The sequence below is a fragment of the Acanthopagrus latus genome, chromosome 16, assembly GCF_904848185.1.
Source record: "Acanthopagrus latus isolate v.2019 chromosome 16, fAcaLat1.1, whole genome shotgun sequence".
NCBI classification, from domain to species: Eukaryota; Metazoa; Chordata; class Actinopteri; order Spariformes; family Sparidae; genus Acanthopagrus; species Acanthopagrus latus.
In genome coordinates, this window is record NC_051054.1 from 6,914,358 (window position 1) to 6,933,809 (window position 19,452).

Genomic DNA, 19,452 nt, shown 5'->3' on the forward strand with positions numbered 1-19,452 from the left:
CTGTAAAAGCTGTAAGGAAATGTTTAGTGGGTTTTCTTCTCCATTGCTCAAGTGGTAAACTCTTAAACTACTTCTGTATGTCTGGGGTTTAGGAGTGTCAGCACCTCTTGTAAGGAAGGATGACCAAAATGAGATTCAGTGATTTAATGACTTCCTTCTTTTTAAGGTTTCTTTAATGATAACCCAGATTGAGGAAATAGTAGTAGTAGTAGTAGTAGTAGTAGTAGTAGTAGTAGTAGTAGTAGTAGTAGTAGTAGTAGTAGTAGAGTTATTGAGGCCATTCCTGGAGAAATCCTGAAATTTGAGAGTACAAAATCAGTCTCTCACCAGCTTTAACCGAGAAGTGATCCGGACAGAAAAAATGGCTTGTGAGCATAGTTATGACTTCCTTCCTATTCTTGTAAGTTATGTGTGTTTTCTATTTATATTTTTTACCCTTCCTGCACTACTCTACAAGCCTGTGCTACCACCCCTTTGGGACAAATATAATGATTTGAATAATCCTGATTAACAAATGACAATTGTGGTTTTCTTTAGTAGAATTGGATGTTAGTTCAATCTTCTGAAATGTCCTGCGTGTCTTTTTGTTTTGTGTGATTGAATGCATTTTTAATGAACTCGTGGGGCATCCTGTTGACACTCTGTCCTCTTGCGGAGTTTGAATCTCTTTGTGCTTTCACTGGCAGCACACTTTGATGTTTTGCATTATGCCTGATGCCTACCTGAGGCCACACAGACACTGTAAAAAGAAAAGGGGGGGGCGCTAAGTATTCGCTGTAGCTTGATTAACATGACAAAAAAGACACTGACTTGCAAACAGCTGGTAACTGTTTGACAAAACACACCGAAGCCAGCTTATGCACCAGCACAATGAATCAAATTAATATAACTTTTATTAGAATACATTTTTCTCTGTCAGGTTGTCTTGAGGTGTTTTTTTTTAAGTACATAAAGATGACATGGTTTCTGGATTATTCTTCCAAAAAAGGCTCTCTTTCTTCTTACTTTGTTCTTTCCCATTATAAATGTACACATTCCTCTCATAGGTGGCCCTCGTGGGAAGTGATAATACTCAGCTTTACTCACCAATGCAGGATTTTCACATCCTGAAATATTGACTGTAGAGACAGAAATAGTCACAATAGCTTTATTGATGACAACACATAGACAAGGATGCGTTCAGTATCTGGACAACCTTCTGTTTTTTAAAGTCTTGTGCTTCTTCCCTCCTGATGTTTCTAGTGGTGAATCCAGTCTCGAGGGTTATTTATTTATTTTTTTATTTTTTTATTTTTTAGGCTATTCCAAAGGCTTCACAGTCATAGCCCACAGTATTGGATACAGGGGCTCACTACAGTCTGTCTCGAGAGATAACGGCCAATTATAGCCGACACAGTGCAGGTTATAGTTGTCAAAAGAATCGGCCTGCAGGGACCATGACAGCAGGACTGTGTGTGTGTGTGTGTGTGTGCGTGTGTGATTTGCAAGACGAGCTCACTCTACAGTCATCACCTTATTGTAATCACCTGTTAAGTCCTTGTCATGCTGCTTTTAAATCGTTAAAAGAATTAAAAGGGAATGATTTTAAAGAGCTACAATCAGTTGTCCACCTGCAGTGAAAATGTTGAGCCCCCCGCGGCTCCCTGGCATCCACCTTGCTGAAGTGTCACCATTACAAGTGCTCAATCATTACGAGCTGCAGTGGCACTGTAGTGTGATTGACCCTGCACTCTCTGATCTCCCTGTAGACGGGGGGAGAGAGGTTTCCCATCGGGGACCGGTGAAATAACACCTCATGATAAGCTGTGGGCTATTTTCTCCTCATGTTGCCGTAATGGTTTAGCTGTTGCTTCAGCACAGAGCTGTCGAGACGTGTTGTGAACTTGTTATTTTGCTAATTGGTGGACATACTGTGTATTTCTTTCAGGCAATTGTGGTTGTTTTGCTGAAACGGGAGCGGAATTTTAAATGTAAGAAATGAAAAAGACAAATAATTCAAGGCTATTTTCACAGTTGAAGGGCATGAAGTGACCATGAAAGACTTAACCACAAAGAGAGGTATTTTGTAAAACTGGATTTATGCCTTTTCTGTCAAGGTGTTTTGGCTGTTTCGACCATACAAGCCTCTGGCACTGGAAATGATTTATTACCTTGAGAAGGATTTCATCCATTCATTGTCAAAGCACCACCGCATAACCAGGTGTGTCGTGTCGTGTCGTGTATTCATTGTGTTGACTCTCTAACGTTTGCTCAGTGATAACAGGTTTGCCTCTGAAGATTGTTTTGCCTGCTAGAAACAGAAGTTTATCGAGCTATTACTATTGTTGCTCAACTTCTCTATAATTGTGGCACTAGTGGTGAGGAGAAACTTTACACTAGAAATGGTGCTGGAGTGTAGAGAGAAATGAGAAAACAGTACTACATTTGAAAAAAAAGGGGGGGGGGGGGTGTCAGGAATTGTCTCAGTAATGCATCTAGTAGTTTTAGGCTCATCAGATGACATAACAAAGGTTGTATTTTTACTTTATTCTGTTATCATCTCTGTCTTATATCTGCTGTTTACACCTTGTTTATGTGTATTGTAGTATACACATAAGATCTGAAACTGTAAATCTCAATGGAGATGTTTTAATTTACCCCAGGAATCCTTTTCTGCATCACAGTATGTGACAAAAAAGTTTTCATATCAACACCTATTTGACATCACAGATGCTGCTACCAATATCTGTCATAGGAGATAATATGTGCTTACTGGTATAACAGCTGGGCTCTGATTGAAATAGTCTACATTGTGTTGCATCGAAGGTAGGCTCGGTTCAAACTTTTTAAACTTGGCCATCATGTGATTTCTGTTTTTTGGCCCTGATGAAAATAAATGAAGCAGCTGAGTTTCTTTTTCTTTTCTTTCTCTCTTTACATTGCGGTGATGTCTGTCCGAATGTGGCTATGTAACAGGCCTGTGTGTCTAAAAAATGCACTGGAGCTGCGCTGTAAGGGGTGTATTGTTTTAGGTACCGGTGAGACAATGAAGTCCAGAAATCCAGGAAGCCCGGTTTCATTAAGGAGTCGTTCAAGTTAAAGTTGGGCCAGGTTTTGCACAATGTGTCTGCAACTTTTTTCATAAGCCCGCTGTTCACTCATACCTCTTGCAAAATTTTAGCAATATCACGAATGGGATTGAACAGCGACTATAAAGAACTGAAGCAGCAGGCTGATTTAATCAAGCTGTGTGACAGATGTGTGTGGACACCGACAGAATCGTCTCGGTGAGAGAGGAACAAATCGGACAATAACTTTCCTCAGCACTGTAGGAGTCCTGGAAGAGTCTGTAAGTCAGGTTTCACTGATTGGATCTGTAACTGGTCCCGTTCTGTTCTGCCCCCTCCTCTCTTACTATGGGTCCCTCCTGCCTCCACTCAGCCAATCAAATATGCCGTCACCGCCGGGCTTATGACCCACACCAGTTGCTATAGCAACGCCGGCCTGCCTCCTAGAGAACATGTCATGCATGTTAAGTGGTTCTCAGATGCTCGCTCGTTGTCTCTCCGTCTTACACTCTTACACTCTTAAGTAGACACACACACAAATCTCTGCAGACCAGAGATAGTTAACATGTGGGTTTGTTTCTAGTTCTTCTGAAGTGGCGCTTGTAATTGCACCACCTGACCCATGGTGTGTTTGTTTAAACATGAGTGTCTACTGTTACCTGAAGAACATCTTGCCACTTCCTGAATTTCTTACCGGTTATAAAATGGAGAAAGTTTTGTGTGTGAAATCAGACTAAAGCTTACCTGTTCTTGCATGTGTAGTTCGTCCAGTTCTCACAGCAGTATAAAAGTTTTTACTGTTCTTCTAATGTCCCACTGAAATGTACTTGTTTTCCGTTTGTGTTCAAAAATTGTTCAGCTTTCAGACGGCGTTTTAGAGACTTTAAGACGCTTATTAACACCTTGGTGTCAAAACAAAGCAACCCGCACACATTATTATTTCTTCAGAACAAGAAGAAGTCAATTTTCCATTTTGTTTGCACTGTTAGCTCCTAATGTTCCCTATAAACCTGGCAGCATTTCTGTTGGCCCGGTCCGTGCGTTTGAAGAGGCTACATGAAGTTTTATTATTCTCACTGGGGCTGTAATTCATTTTATTAACCCTCTGCCCTCCTACTGCCAGAATTACACTCCTCTACTGAGCATTGTGCTTATCTATACTGTGCTCCACATTGAGAAGCATGAATGGTTTCAATATGACAGATGGGGCTTTCCCAATTACCATTTAGAATTTTTAGCATCTTACCTGCAACTTTCCTTTTAAACTGCTGTCTTTTTATTGACCTATTCTCCCTTTCAGTATTTTAAACTATCTGTAACTAATGGATCAACAGTGAACAAAGAAAACGAGAGGTAACTACTTAAGATTCAAGCTACGTAGACCTGAAATAAGTTCTCCACTTTCAAAAGCAAGAATGCCAAAATGTCACTGGTTCTTACTGGGTTTCTTGCGAGCCACGGCACAAAACCGACATTAAAGAACTAGGAGCACAGGGGCCGACGTTTGAGTTGAGTCTGAGTCAAAAAGTTTCATATGAACACAACTGTCTGTAGGAGCAGAGTAGAGGTTTCTGGTACAACTTCACCCACTTCCAGTGCATATGGAGAAGGTGAAAAGTCCAAAGCAGTGGAAACTCCAGCAACACTTGTAGTATCTACAACAACTTTAATGTTACACCAACATATTTCTGCTTGTAGCCTTCAGGATGACCCTAATTAGTGAAGTTTTAACCTCTTTATGCACCACAAAGACTACAACCAGCTCGTACATTCTGCAACTCTGTGAAACTCTCTACTACGAGGTGGAAGTAGTCTGTATTTTTAAAAGGAGAAACTGTGAGTGTTTTTCACCGGACATTCATTGGAGGCCAAAATCAATTCAATTGACTGACTGCCTTGCTCAGATTCTGAATTCCTTACTTTTTCTATTTTGTTGCTACAAACATCTGGCGAGCCAAACTCTGTTTGCCCTACTGTGAGCACCCCTGGCCTAATTGAACACCCAGTCAGAGTGTTTTTGCTCAGTGATGGGCTCTGCCGCTGATTGAGCAAGCTCAGTTGGCTGAAAAGCCATCATCAAGGGGCGATGCCTCCCGGCATATCGCTATAAATGAGGTTTTCAGACTCTCACTATTGGCCGGACATTAGCTGCTTGGTGTTTAGGGTCCTGAGTCTTTTGTTATAGTAATTGTAATATCTTTTTAGCTTTGGCCTGCTAGTCAGACAAAAAATGACGTGCAAAAAGCTTTCTCCAAAGTTTTTATCAGTTAACATGGACAGCACTGCTCTGTTTAGGGCAGAGACGATAGCAGCGCAGCTGGAAATGTATTAAACTAAGTCAACAGGGAAGTGGCCTTGCATGCATAATTCATTATTCTGCTTTGACAGTAATTGCTGTTATTTATTTGGTGAGTTTGTTTCTATTTGTGCCATTTAGAACAAATGGTATTGAGCTGAGAAAAAAGGGGAGAGAGAGGTGCAAAGTAAAATGCAATTGGCTGCCTCTATCCTGTCTAAAATTGAGGAACAGTTCAGGAGACTCACTGCAAATTATTCATAGCCTCCTGTTAAAGCTGCTACAATCTTTGTGTCAGAGTGTGTGTGTGTTTGTGTGCGGGTGTGAGGAAGCCAGGGAGAGTGCCAGTGTGTCGGGAAAAACGAGAAAAGCCAACGTGCAACAAGGATTATTTAGTTGTTAGTCGATAATGGGTCAGACAGACTTTCTCTCTCTCTCACACAGACACAGACACAAACACACACACACACACACCCTTTTCCTGTCCCTCAAATTCAGTGAAAACATGAACACAAGGAAGTTGGCTTTCCCTTTCTCTTCGGAGAAAGATAATCGGATGATGAGAGGGACTCAGAGGCTTGTTGGGGTTCAAATAAGAGCAGGTGGCTGAGATATAACAGTCTGTAAAGTGGATAAGGAGGAGGGTGGAGGTGGAGGGGGGAGTTAGCAGGTGGGGCAGTAGTGAAATGACATAATAAGGGCGATCTCGCTGCCTCCGCTGTTTGGTACTCTGATGCCACACAACTGCGGCTTCAATCCTGTTCCATTTTTTGATGACATTAATCAATTATTAATTAGTTATAAAGCAGAGCTGATAGCCAGTCTCACGTCTCAGTCTCTCGTTTTTCACTGTGTGTTTTAGTGCCTTGTATCGACATCCTGATTGTTTTCGGTTACAGTCGGCTCTCTAATGATGTCTGGAGCCTTGAAATGGGATTCATTCACAAATTAAAATCACTCAAGCTGATTAGACAGGATTAAATGATGTGATGATTCATTAACGCAAGTCATCTCCGGTCATTGTCTTGTCAATTACAGCCAGATTCTCAGTTGGAGTTTAATATTTAAGTTTGTATTTGACAGAGGGCATCTATGTTTTGTAGGTGCTCCTATCCCTTTGTGTTTGTTTATATCTTTACACTATATCAGACCTCCATGTCCGTAATGGGTAGACTATTTGTAGAATACCGCATAGCCAAGATGAGGGAACATAATATATTCTAATATATTATGTAAATGATTGTGGACAGGAGTAATTGTGCGGATCGATGTTTTCTTCATTCAGATCACAGCACTTGCAAGAAAAAACGTTACAAAGTGCTTTGTCTTTCCTTAGCCTGACTGTCACTTAAACAAATATTATCTGAAAGTCTAAAATAATCCACATCGCATGCCACCCTCAGTTCACCTACTTCAAAATTGAAGGAATTCATATTCCTTTCATTCTAGTTTGCACTGTCTGTTTCTTTGCTCTATCCCCCGGATCGCCTGCCAGCATCTTATTTAAAGTGATTTATTTGCACATAACTTACAACATGCTTCTGAGCTGTCAGTCCTTTGCACATTTTATCCCATTCTATGAAATATTCTTCTAATGCTGCTGACACTGACGACGCTTGCCTGTGCAGCTTCAGGCATCACATAACGATTTAACGAAAAAAGCGCAGCTGGATTTGTCATCTTTATTGTGGCAGTTTGTGCAAGTTAACATTTCTGACTCGTCCAGCGGAGTTTTAACATGCCGTGCAACAGACGGACAGGATTATTTCCCTCACCGGCCTTGTCAGCAGAAATGGGCTTCTCTCTGATTTCTGTAGGTTTAATATCCGCGGTGAGAATATCAAGCACCGAAATCGATGAGGAGCTTGTGTGCATGCAAGCAGGTCAAATACCAGCCTGTGACCTGTGGAAGTCTGAAAAGCTTCTGATTTCATTTTATATTACTACAACCAGCCAGACGCCAAACACAATCTGTGACTTTAAAAATAGACTCTCAGGTGGCAATGATTGAAATCCTGCCTTCACCTTGGCCTCCTTTCTCACAGTGTTGCTGTTTGCTCAGATGACTGTGTAAGAACTGTGTGTGTGTGTGTGTGTGTGTGTGTGTGTGTGTGTGTGTGTGTGTGTGTGTAGTTTGGTGTGATGAAACAGGGGGCTCTCCTGCCCATGCTATTCCTCAGTACAAACACTGTGTGGAAGACTGTATTTAAATACATACTCTCTTAGCCTGCCCCCTACTGTTGCCCAGACCTACTTTCAAACACACATGTATACACTCACACACACTCTGGGGAAAATGCACCCTTAAAACTGCCCGTAGGTGGACAGAACTGGACCGGAGCCGAGCTGCGAGTTAAATGAGTGTTTTGGTGATTTTTCTGAGTCCACTCGTCCCAGTTAAGACACAATGAAGCAGTTTGGAGATGGACTTTGGGCAGAGGACTTTGTGGATCGTACTGCCTCTTGTGGCGAAGAGCGGCAGTGCTCCTCCTCTGCTCTTTGCCCTCATTAGCATAAGAACAGGTTAATAACTAATTTCATTAATAATTTAGCTGTCAGTCCTCTGAGTGAGAATTTAGCCACACATTTAGCTGTGACTGCAAGGCATTTTGGGATTGTTTTATTGAGGCTGCATCATTTGTGGCACATGTGGAAATTTCACAATTTAGGACAGATCTTTTCTAAAAAGAAAAAATCATATTGAATCTATTGAATATGTCTAAAATAACACTAAATATCACTTTTGAACCAGAGGGCAAAGCTTTGATTCTACTCTCACAAAGTTTAAAATTGTGTAACGTCGCACTTAAGACTAAGATAATCTCAGTCTTAATTAAATATATTTAATAAAGGAAGCTTACTGGGTTGAGGTACCATGATCGGTTTTTGACACTTTACAGGATGTTTCTGAAATTATTTTATACCAAAAACACTCCTGTGTACAAATCCTCACTATACACCCCACAATATTTTGCTGTTGTAGTTCTCAAAGTGGCCAGTTGGTGTCTTCCTTTCCCCGTTTCCACCTGCACAGGCTGATTGACCAGAGTAAAGGATTGAACTGTCTCTGTCTGCTTTCAGTGACATTTTCGCTGTTGCGACAGTTTGGAAACTGGGTCCTCACACATCATATAAACTGTTAGGGGTTAAGTAATGTTATAAGCCAGTTAAAGCAGACACTTGTCATAGCTGTATCTAAATAAATCATCAGCGATTTGTGGCCATCGCTATTTCACCTCATTTAAAATGAGACCCCTTTAACACCTAAATCAGGTGTTTTGTGTCTGTGCTCATGCCAAACTCTTGCACAGACGTCCTTGTAACAGAACACCTGCATCATTGGTTGTTATTACTGTTGGATTTATTTTGAAATGCATGTTTTTTTAATAACAATTCCTTTCTTTCCCTGTGTTGTTTTTTTTTTTATATTTGCAGGAGCTGAAGAGAGTTAAGTGCCACCAAGTTGAGTGCAGTCCGTCCTGGAGCCTCTCCTCCCTGCCCTCTCCTGAACTCCCCCCCCAGCTGAGCCACAGTCTAGCACCTCCAAACACACTCAGTCTTGCAGACGCACATAAGGCAGAGTTACACATCCCACCGCCACCCCCATAAACCAGAATGATCACATCGGAGCTGCCTGTCCTACAGTGAGTGAAACACACACTTAACATGAAAAGAAGATTGCATGCATTTACAGCACTGTAAGAAATATGTGTTTATTCTTGACTAAAACAAGTCATTTGATTTGCTTTTCACCCCTGTAGTTTGACTGTTATCTTTCATTTTGGAGCTAAACATTTCATCTCTTCTATGGATGAATTAAAGCTTTCAAGTGCATGTGAGTTATATGTCTGTTTTGTTCTCTTAGGGACTCATCCAATGAGTCTGGGGCAACAGATGCAGTGGGCTTAAGTATGAGCATGAGTGAGATGGAAGATCCAGAGGTGAAAGGCAAGAAGAAGAGAGGGAGGCCTGGAAAACAAGCCCCGGTAGGTGCCCACGTCTGTAGACGTGTGTCAGACTTTGAGACTTCCCTGCTTTTCATCATTGAGTGGATGCATAAGTCTGAGTCTGTGTGCACCTGAAGTTCTGTCTGAATATGAGTGTTTGGGTGATTTGTTTCCATCCTGTTTGATTGACATATCTGTCCCCGCAGACATCCAATAAGAAGCCTCGGAAGTCACCAATGGACAAGGCTGTGGGCATAGCAAGAGGGCGAGGGAAGGCGAACGGAGTGGCTCAACATAATGGAGATGGGGGAGACCCTGTCACTCTGTTTGAGGTGGTCAAACTGGGCAAGAGTGCCATGCAGGTAGGTGAATGATGCTCTTAATTTTTTAAGAGGTGAACTTGTTCAGTTAAGTTAAAACTGAATTTGAAAATTGTTTGTGCTTATATCTCAAAAGATGTTTTATTTTAAAGTTCCACGTGTGCTCCTGTAGTTTGAAATCAGATTACACTTTGTGAAATGTGTGTGTGTGTGTGTGTGTGTGTGTGTGTGTGCAGTCTGTGGTGGACGAGTGGATTGAATCGTATAAACAAGACAGAGATTTGGCGCTACTGGACCTCATCAATTTTTTCATCCAGTGCTCCGGGTGCAAAGGTAAGAGTCTTAAATTTAACTGCTGCAGCTTCATGAAATTAGTTCTAGTGTGAACTAAAGTCAAACATCTGGAGTAAATCGAGCTGCTATTCTTGTGTAATCAGGCACCGTGAGGATTGAAATGTTCAGGAACATGCAGAACGCAGAGATCATCCGCAAGATGACTGAGGAGTTTGATGAGGTAATGAAATGTTATGATGATGACTTCTGTTCCCTGAAGGAAAGGTACAAGGGTCTCATTTTCCTCTTTATCATATCTTGCTTTTGTACTTTTGTTTATTACTTATTTGGTCTATTTTGTTATCCCCTTTGCTGCTGCAAGAATGCAAAATTCCCAGTTATAAAAGTCCAACTGAATCAATAGATTGTAAGAATACTTTTTTCTGGTATGAATATTTCCATCTCCCCTCAGATCCTCCAAAAGGCTGTGCCAACAGATTTGACACTTTCATGTCTATCGCGAGCTCAAACCTGTTTCTTTTTATATTTAAGTTCATAAGATTTTTAAATTCCAAAAAGAAAATGCTAGATAAAAACATATTTGTATGTGGGTGCAGTGATTTATATCTCACAATAAAAGATGAAAGTCACTCTGGAATCTCACATCAATTCAGTTTTTATTTGCTTCTCACCACATGACACATTTTTGGAGAGAACTGAGAGGAACAAACAAATAGTGGTGAAACAGATAAAAGTGGTTTTGCTCTTGTTCATCTATAACAAGAAAGAAAGTTAAAACAAGCGGCCAGAATGAATAAAAGGTCATAGAGTTTTCCTGCTGTCAGCGTACAAGAGCGAGGATATTTGTTTTACTCTGACATTGAAATGAATGATGGAACGGTTCATTACGTTCAGTGGCTGAAGGAATTCTCTTCATCAAAAGCCAATCAGGTTTGATCATTGTGATGAACGATATTAAAGCTTTTCTATGTTTATTCGTCAACAGGACAGCGGGGATTATCCTCTCACCATGCCAGGGCCCATGTGGAAAAAGTTTCGCTACAACTTCTGCGAGTTCATCAGTGTTTTGATCCGCCAGTGTCAGTACAGCATCATCTACGACGAGTACATGATGGACACGGTGATCTCACTCCTCACCGGGCTGTCCGACTCCCAAGTGCGAGCCTTCAGACACACGTCCACATTAGCAGGTAATGACGCCACCTTCATGACCACTGCACTTGCTAAGAGGCTGGAAATGGCAATGAATAAATAGCTGTTATCTCCATGCTTCTGCACATATTGCCACTTCTACTCATGTGTATTTGTGTTCCTGCACAGCGATGAAGCTGATGACGGCGCTGGTGAATGTGGCGCTGAACCTGAGCATCCACCAGGACAACACCCAGAGACAGTACGAGGCTGAGAGGAACAAGATAGCCGGCAAACGAGCTAACGAGAAGCTGGAGCTGCTGCTACAGAAGAGGAAGGAGGTCGTTCACGTTTGATACTTCATGGAAGGCATTAGCTTGTGTAGTGTCGAACTGAACGGCTTTATACTCAGAACTTTCATGCATAGAGCTGAAATTAATGCGCAACGACTTGTACAAACATTTTAAATCAAAATTGTCGATCATAACAGCTGTTACCACTGTTTAGCTTGTTGTGCTATAGATCTGAAATGTTACTTGCCTGTAACTTGCATTTTTCACTTTTTCACACAGCTTCAAGAAAACCAAGATGAAATAGAGAACATGATGAACTCCATCTTCAAGGGAATCTTTGTGCATCGCTACAGGTAACGTTGGGCTGGCCGCTGCTGATAGTGATAGTTGTAATGATGCTTTACAGACCTCTGTCAGTCCTAATGATAATGGTGATGACAAACATTGATAGTGTTATTAGTTAACACTCAGACATGATCAGGTTGTTTTTTTTTTTCAAATTTTGTTGATCCTTGTTGGTCACAATGACAATAACAATGTCTTTTTTTCCCCTTAGGGATGCAATCGCTGAAATCCGAGCCATCTGCATCGAGGAGATCGGAGTGTGGATGAAGATGTACAGCGATGCTTTTCTTAATGACAGTTACCTGAAATATGTTGGTTGGACACTACACGATAGGGTGAGAACACAGGCACACCACCGTCCAATTGTTTAGTTGGCTTTGTTATCGTATTTCTTCAAGGCTTGGTTGATGTTTTTTTTTTTTAACATTTCGGTATATTCTGACAGCAGGACTGACTTACTAACTCCGTCTTTTTCAGCAAGGAGAAGTACGTCTGAAGTGCCTGAAAGCCCTGCAGAACCTGTACACAAACAGAGAACTGTTCCCGAAGTTGGAGCTTTTCACCAACCGCTTCAAGGTAACGGCTGCAAGAATGCAAACATTTACTGCTTTTAACTTTTTCTGATTTCTGTTGCACTTCTGCTTATTAATCCCAGTTCTTTTCCTGTTGGGTTTGACAGGACCGCATTGTATCAATGACACTGGATAAAGAGTACGATGTGGCTGTGGAGGCCATCAGGCTGGTCACACTCATCCTGCAGTGAGTAACTTTATGTATTTAATACATTTAGTATTGTGTAACTCTTACTCCTATTGTGTGGCTCATTTTGTTTATCTGCTGCAGGGGCAGTGAGGACGCCTTGTCTAATGAGGACTGTGAGAACGTGTACCACCTGGTTTACTCTGCTCACCGACCGGTGGCAGTTGCTGCTGGAGAGTTTCTGCACAGGAAGTAAGTCCATCCTGATTTATCTGAAGATAATTTTGACTTGAAATAATGACATCTTGTTGTTTAGTTGGATCTTATTTGGATTGTAAATCCTACTTTATCCTGTCTGTTTCTTCCTTTGTTTCCTTCTCTCTCCCTCTCGTTCCCCCTCTCTTCGTCTGTCAGGCTGTTCAGTCGTCATGACCCGCAGGCAGAAGAAGCGCTGGCCAAGCGCAGAGGGAGGAGCAGTCCCAACGGAAATCTCATCCGCATGCTCGTGCTCTTCTTTCTGGAGAGTGAGGTAACGCTGAGACACACACAGTCTGTCCCTGTTATTACCATGTTGTATAATTTATTTTATTTCTAAGCTGACACACATAATTCATTGATTTTTTGCAACAGTGAAGTAAATAAGGTAACATAAGGAGTTAGTCGATTTTACTCTGCTAAAGAGAAAGAGAAATCATCTTTGTAGTTTATGTAAAGATGTTTTCAGAGATTTCTGCTGTAACTTTTCACACAATGCTTGTAAAACTTTATCATGCTCAGAGTGTCTTTCTGTGTGTCTAGCTCCATGAGCATGCAGCCTACCTGGTGGACTCCCTGTGGGAAAGCTCTCAGGAGCTGCTGAAAGACTGGGAGTGTATGGCTGAACTTCTGTTGGAAGAGCCTGTGCAGGGAGAGGAAGGTAAGAAGACACACACACACACACACACACACACACACACACACATACGACCTGTAAGCCTGTCAGCTGAAAGAGGTGATGCAATGAAATCATGTCCATTGAAACTCTGCGTCTGACTTTCGCTGACATTCTGACTCTGTCTTTCTCTCTCCTTTGCTCTAACCCTGTCTGTCTGTCTCTCTGTTCCTGCAGTGCTGTCAGACAGACAGGAGAGTGCTCTGATAGAGCTGATGGTGTGCACCATCCGACAGGCAGCAGAGGCACACCCACCTGTGGGCAGAGGCACGGGCAAACGGGTAGGTCAAGTATACGAACGCTCAGCGTAACGACACAGATATTCTCAGCCTCTCAGTCTCTCAGCAGCCAACTTGGATTGTTCACAAGTTGATTTGAAGGTGAGACTGATGTCATTAGATGCTCTGGACAGAAGTAGCAAAAGAAAAAGTTTTCTCCCAGTGATTAATTTTCCCAGTCATATTAGGAGGACAGAATATTCCATCAAACACAAAACCGCCGTTTTACTGCCTGTCATGCCTATTTTTACACCGAAGGCTACATTTGACTTAAAATTTTGTGTCTGTGTGTCCAGGTGCTGACAGCGAAGGAGAGGAAGACCCAGATAGACGACAAAAACAAACTGACAGAGCACTTCATCATGGCTCTGCCGATGCTTTTGTCCAAGGTAAGACCATCCTGAAATCCAGCCCGAACAGAGCCAGAACCAGACAGGCCAGTGACACTGAGTAATGACTCGGCTGGAGTGACTGATCTGTTTGTCGATATAATTGATCAAAGTGTTACTTATGTAGTCATGAGAAGTGTTATTGAATGGACACCACTCCGGACAAGTATGTCAACTGAATGTAATCAAATAGGGATACAGAAACAAGTATTCACTGTTGATTGATGCCTCTTTCTATTTTCTTCTAATTCCTGCCTCTCCATCTCCGCCCTCCGCAGTACCAGGCAGACTCGGAGAAAGTGGCCAACCTGCTGCAGATCCCTCAGTTCTTTGACCTGGACGTGTACAGCGCCGGGCGTATGGAGAAGCACCTGGACGCCTTGCTGAAGCAGATCCGGCTGGTGGTGGAGAAGCACATCGAGATGGACGTGCTCGAGGCCTGCAGCAAGACCTACAGCATCCTCTGCTCTGAGGAGTACACCATCATGAACCGCGTGGACATCGCCCGCTCGCAGCTCGTTGACGAGATGACCGATCGCTTTACACACTCTGTGGAGGAGCTGCTGCAGGAGGTATGAGGAGGACAAGTCAGGGAAAATTTGTCTAAGTTGTAGCCTTTTATCTTGTGCTTTTATGATGCAATATGAGTCTAGTCATATAACATGTTTGTTATTCTGCAGGCTGAAGAGGCCGATGATGACGATATCTACAATGTTTTATCTACTCTCAAGAGACTAACAGCTTTCCACAAGTAAGACTTTCTCATTACATTTTACTTTCCATCTGTTTAGGGCTGCAGCTAACAAATATTTACATTTTTGATGAATATTCTGGCAGTTTTCTTGATTAATCGTTCAGTCCATATCTAAAAATAGTTGCTAAAATGTTGCTATGAAACTTCCACTACATAAACTTGATGACTTAACTTTTTCCTCTTTTACCTTGCCTCAGTGCCCATGACTTGACGCGGTGGGATTTATTCGGGAACTGCTACCGGTTGCTGAAGGCGGGGATCGAGCAGGGCTCCATGCCGGAGCAGATAGCCGTTCAGGCCCTGCAGTGTTCGCACTACTCCATCCTGTGGCAGCTGGTCAAGATCACAGAGGGGGCTCCCAGCAAGGTGCTGGATTCACTTCACTGACTGGGCTTTTACAGTACACACTCACAAATCCAAACAGGAGTTTATCTGTATTTCTGCAGAGAGCCGACCCGATTCATAGGCTTTACCCCCAATCTATCTCATTTAACACTTTAAATCAGCATCGAGGCGTCAGATCCCAGAGCTGTTATTCTGCGGTGGAGGGAAGCTGAAACCTTCAAGACAGCTTAATGTCTAATCGACTGCTGGCAAATCTCTTACAGCGTAGCGTCACAAGTTGAAGGATGCTGTTTTTAGCTCAAGTTCAATAATTCTGCTCTCACCCACAGTAACTTAAAGATCCCCTGTGTGCAACTATTATATCTCACTAAATTCTTCCCTGTTCACTAGGATTGTCAACATGAGTGGAAATTGCAACTGAAGGGGATAAAAATAATCAAATGGTAAACTTGATCATCATTAGTTGTGCAGTCTGAGCCTCTGACTCCACCAGTGTCAACACAAAGTGTATTGATTATTCTGCCTCAGCTGAGATAGCTGATGATTAATTCTAATCATTAAAGTTCGATTACTTCATTGGTGCAGTTAGCACAGGCGAGACATTTAGCCTGACAGAAATATTGATTTCTGTGTGTGGCTAATAGTGCGTATGTGTGTGCAGGATGACCTGGTGGCTCTCAGGAGAGTGGTGAAGTCATTCCTGGCTGTTTGCCAACAGTGCCTGTCCAACGTCAACACACCAGTCAAAGAACAGGTAAGAACACACACCTGATATGACCCGATCAGTGTTGAACTGTGAACGTTACTGTCACAGATGTGTTTGGAGAGTGGATGACAGAAACAGTGCCACAGTGTGCGACGTGTTAGGAAAGGTCGATTTATGACACAACTTCTTGTCCTGGATGTTTTAGAAATTTAAATCATAGCATCAAATTAACACTTCAGGACTGTGATTGTCCAAAAATGTGGGACGAGGGAAGTGTAGAAATATTTTTTGTCATCTTAAGAAATCAGTATTTTGTTCCGTCCTCCACATTTGTGCTTCTTGTCCAGGCGTTCATGCTTCTCTGCGACCTGCTGATGATCTTCAGTCACCAGCTGGTCTCCGGCGGCAGGGAGGGCCTCCAGCCGCTGGTTTTCAACCCTGACAGCACTCTGCAGAACGAGCTGCTCAACTTCGTCCTGGACCATGTCTTCATCGACCAGGACGATGAGAGTCAGAGCATGGGTGAGGATGAGGGGAACACCTTTTTAGGAATTAGATAAAAATGACGTAAGCTCAAAGATAATTTTAAAAAAGTAAACAAAACCCTCATGTTTATTTGATATTTCCTTTTGCCTTCAGAGGGAGACGAGGAAGACGAGGCCAACAAGATCGAGGCTCTCCACAAAAGGAGAAATCTGCTCGCGGCTTTCTGCAAACTCATAATCTACGACATCGTGGACATGCCCGCTGCTGCCGACATCTTCAAACACTACATGAAGGTGGGTGTTCACATATATTTGACATTAATATTGACACCATCAACAGAAAAAAAATCAGGCGGTATGAAAAGAATTTTTTTTTTAAAAATCAGAAGCCAGCAAATCATCCGGTCAAAATAAGATGATGACAGAACTGATTATGTCATTTTAAAAAAAAAAAAAAATGGTACTGAGACACCATTAAAAGTCTCTTCACTATTCGAAGAGAGGATTGGTTGATCAATAGCAAAAATGCTTATCTTTATTCTTGGGAGTAGATTGCAGAAGAAATTTTAGAGTGATTTTCTCTTGCAGTTTCTTTGATTTCCTATAATAATGCCATGATAAAGTATTCTCAAGTTTGTGGTATTTAAATGTGAAAACGAGGCTCTTTAGGATGCTCTAGGGATGTAGTTTTATCTCTGTATTCATATTTAGTTTTCAGAGATGAGGCACAGAAGTGAACTGGCAGCAGTAAATAAAAACAATGACAACCAAATAGAGGAGGAAGAACCATCTGAAGAGGGAAATAAGCTGGAAACACTAAGTGAATATTTGAAAAATACAGAAAAGTCAACTAGGTTGTCAGGACGTCAGATTTTATTCACATAAGTTGTGTGTCATCTTGCATGTTTTTAACTGTTTGGTTTTTCTGCCCTTAGTATTATAATGATTATGGTGACATCATCAAGGAGACCCTGAGTAAAACCAGACAGACGGACAAGATTCTCTGTGCCAAGACCCTCATCCTCAGTCTGCAGCAGGTGAGATGCTGATGAAGACCATATGTCCGGCTGCATACACAGCTCCCTGCCCTAAAACGTTGCATGCTTTGATTTATGTGCACTCCAACACCTTGTCAACAAGTGTGTGTGTGTGTATGTGTGTTGTTGCAGCTGTTCAACGAGCTGCTGCAGGACCAGGGACCCAACCTGGACCGGACGTCTTCTCACGTCAGCGGCATCAAGGAGTTGGCCCGCCGCTTCGCCCTCACCTTCGGCCTGGATCAGATCAAGACCAGAGAGGCTGTTGCCACACTGCACAAGTAAGACCAGACTGGAGCTGTAATCAGGAAGTTGACAACTGTTACACACCCATGTGGGTTTTAAAAGTTTGCAGACCACAGTGCTACATTTTAATGATGCTGATTTCAATCTGGAGATAAAAATGTGAATGTTGGCTGCAGTATTTATATTCAGTCACGCAAGGAAACAATTTTCGTTCATGTATTCTCAATATAAACACTTTAATAATAACACTTTTTGACATGATTGTGAAATGCAACTAAGTCTGTCCAAGAAAAGGCAAACTGATTTTTATTTCAGACTGAAATCAAATTAGGAAAGAAGTCTTTTTCCAGAGCCACTCTTCAGGATTTCAGACACTACTACACCACTACAGCCTCCAAATTAACTCACATTTTGTGTTGTGAAGATATTGGATTTCTAACTTGGATACAAAACCTTCTGTCTCTTTCTCTGTCTCTTCAGGGATGGAATAGAGTTTGCATTTAAGTACCAGAATCCTCGGGGACCAGAGTTTCCTCCCATCAACTTGGCCTTCCTGGAGGTTCTGAGTGAATTCTCCTCCAAACTAATCCGCCAAGACAAAAAGACAGTGTAAGTACTCCTGTCCATCTTCTCTCCTACTCTCAGTCAAAACTCTTGATCTTGCCATTTCAAAATAAATCATCATTTATCATCATAAATTATGTTAAAATGCCGCGTGTCTCCTCAGCCACACGTACCTGGAGAAATTCATGTCAGAGTCGATGTCGGAGCGCCGGGAGGACGTGTGGCTGCCGCTGATCTCCTACAGGAACAGCCTGCTGACGGGAGGAGACGAGGACCACATGTCCGTCACATCGGGCTCCAGCAGCAAGACCGGCTCAGTCCGCAGCAAGAAGGGACGACCGCCGATACACAAGAAGCGCATAGAGGGTGAGGAGACGGGCAGACACAGGCAGATCAGGGTCACCTGGTTTATGAATCTTCTCACTGAACTGTTTCTCTGTGTTCATCTCAGAGGAGAGTAGTGTGGAGGGCTCGTGGATGTTGCGTAATGACACTCTTCAGACACCAGGGGCGCTGCAGACTCCTCAGCTCACCTCAACAGTCCTCAGAGAGAACAGACCAGCAGAACACATGCCAGACCCGGACTCAGAACCTGGATCAGAGAACGACTACGTGCACAAGTGAGTGTTGCGCATCACAAAAAATACACAGTGGAACATAACAGACAAGTCGGAGTGGAGGAAGGTGACTCTGTTTGTCCTTTAGTCCTCAGATGCAGATGTCGTGGCTCGGCCAGCAGAAGATGGAGGAGGTGAACAGGAAGGACAGGACGGGCATGAACTACATCAAGTCACGCAGCAATCAAGGCGTCCGGCAGACTGTGTAAGTGTGTTAGGATTTAAAAGCAGCCGCACAAACTGCTGACTTAAATTATTCCTAATGAAGTTACAGCTGATAAACAGGTAGATTTGCTCTTACTTCTCTAATTGTGTGTCTTGTCTTGCCCTTAATTTCCCCTTCAGGCGCGGGCTGATGGAGGATGACGCAGAGCCCATCTTCGAGGATGTGATGATGTCATCGCGGGGTCAGCTGGAGGACATGAACGAGGAGTTTGAAGACACTATGGTGATCGACCTGGTGAGTAAAACTGAAACTCAACAGAAGAAATAAAGATGAATTAAGAATTATTGACCTGTTTCATAGTTTATCATTGTTTAATGGCTTCAATTTGGCTTCTGCCTTTCGCAGCCGCCATCGAGGAACAGACGTGAAAGGGCAGAATTAAGACCAGACTTCTTCGACTCTGCAGCGATGATCGAGGACGAATCGGTGAGTAAAACTTTGACAGTTGCCAAGAGATAATCAATGTCATTCACTTCAGTGGTTGTAATGTTCAGGCCGATCA

General features: G+C 42.5%; 1 protein-coding gene across 1 annotated transcript in view; it reads left to right on the forward strand.

Annotated features, from left to right (window-relative positions):
- The window catches only part of stag1a (stromal antigen 1a), a 40,292-nt gene that overhangs the window by 19,126 nt on the left and 1,714 nt on the right, over positions 1 to 19,452 (forward strand). The window contains exons 2-31 of the mRNA XM_037072121.1: positions 8,779 to 8,987; positions 9,209 to 9,329; positions 9,497 to 9,652; positions 9,847 to 9,943; positions 10,048 to 10,124; positions 10,890 to 11,094; positions 11,225 to 11,376; positions 11,608 to 11,681; positions 11,885 to 12,008; positions 12,151 to 12,249; positions 12,353 to 12,432; positions 12,517 to 12,624; positions 12,787 to 12,901; positions 13,171 to 13,288; positions 13,481 to 13,584; positions 13,878 to 13,970; positions 14,249 to 14,542; positions 14,651 to 14,721; positions 14,922 to 15,090; positions 15,731 to 15,823; positions 16,123 to 16,297; positions 16,415 to 16,554; positions 17,196 to 17,297; positions 17,430 to 17,578; positions 18,024 to 18,152; positions 18,271 to 18,473; positions 18,559 to 18,727; positions 18,813 to 18,929; positions 19,070 to 19,184; positions 19,296 to 19,376. Of these exons, the coding sequence (XP_036928016.1) occupies positions 8,959 to 8,987; positions 9,209 to 9,329; positions 9,497 to 9,652; positions 9,847 to 9,943; positions 10,048 to 10,124; positions 10,890 to 11,094; positions 11,225 to 11,376; positions 11,608 to 11,681; positions 11,885 to 12,008; positions 12,151 to 12,249; positions 12,353 to 12,432; positions 12,517 to 12,624; positions 12,787 to 12,901; positions 13,171 to 13,288; positions 13,481 to 13,584; positions 13,878 to 13,970; positions 14,249 to 14,542; positions 14,651 to 14,721; positions 14,922 to 15,090; positions 15,731 to 15,823; positions 16,123 to 16,297; positions 16,415 to 16,554; positions 17,196 to 17,297; positions 17,430 to 17,578; positions 18,024 to 18,152; positions 18,271 to 18,473; positions 18,559 to 18,727; positions 18,813 to 18,929; positions 19,070 to 19,184; positions 19,296 to 19,376 (3,759 nt within the window). The 5' untranslated portion in view covers positions 8,779 to 8,958. The remainder of the gene's footprint in view (positions 1 to 8,778; positions 8,988 to 9,208; positions 9,330 to 9,496; positions 9,653 to 9,846; positions 9,944 to 10,047; positions 10,125 to 10,889; positions 11,095 to 11,224; positions 11,377 to 11,607; positions 11,682 to 11,884; positions 12,009 to 12,150; positions 12,250 to 12,352; positions 12,433 to 12,516; positions 12,625 to 12,786; positions 12,902 to 13,170; positions 13,289 to 13,480; positions 13,585 to 13,877; positions 13,971 to 14,248; positions 14,543 to 14,650; positions 14,722 to 14,921; positions 15,091 to 15,730; positions 15,824 to 16,122; positions 16,298 to 16,414; positions 16,555 to 17,195; positions 17,298 to 17,429; positions 17,579 to 18,023; positions 18,153 to 18,270; positions 18,474 to 18,558; positions 18,728 to 18,812; positions 18,930 to 19,069; positions 19,185 to 19,295; positions 19,377 to 19,452) is intronic.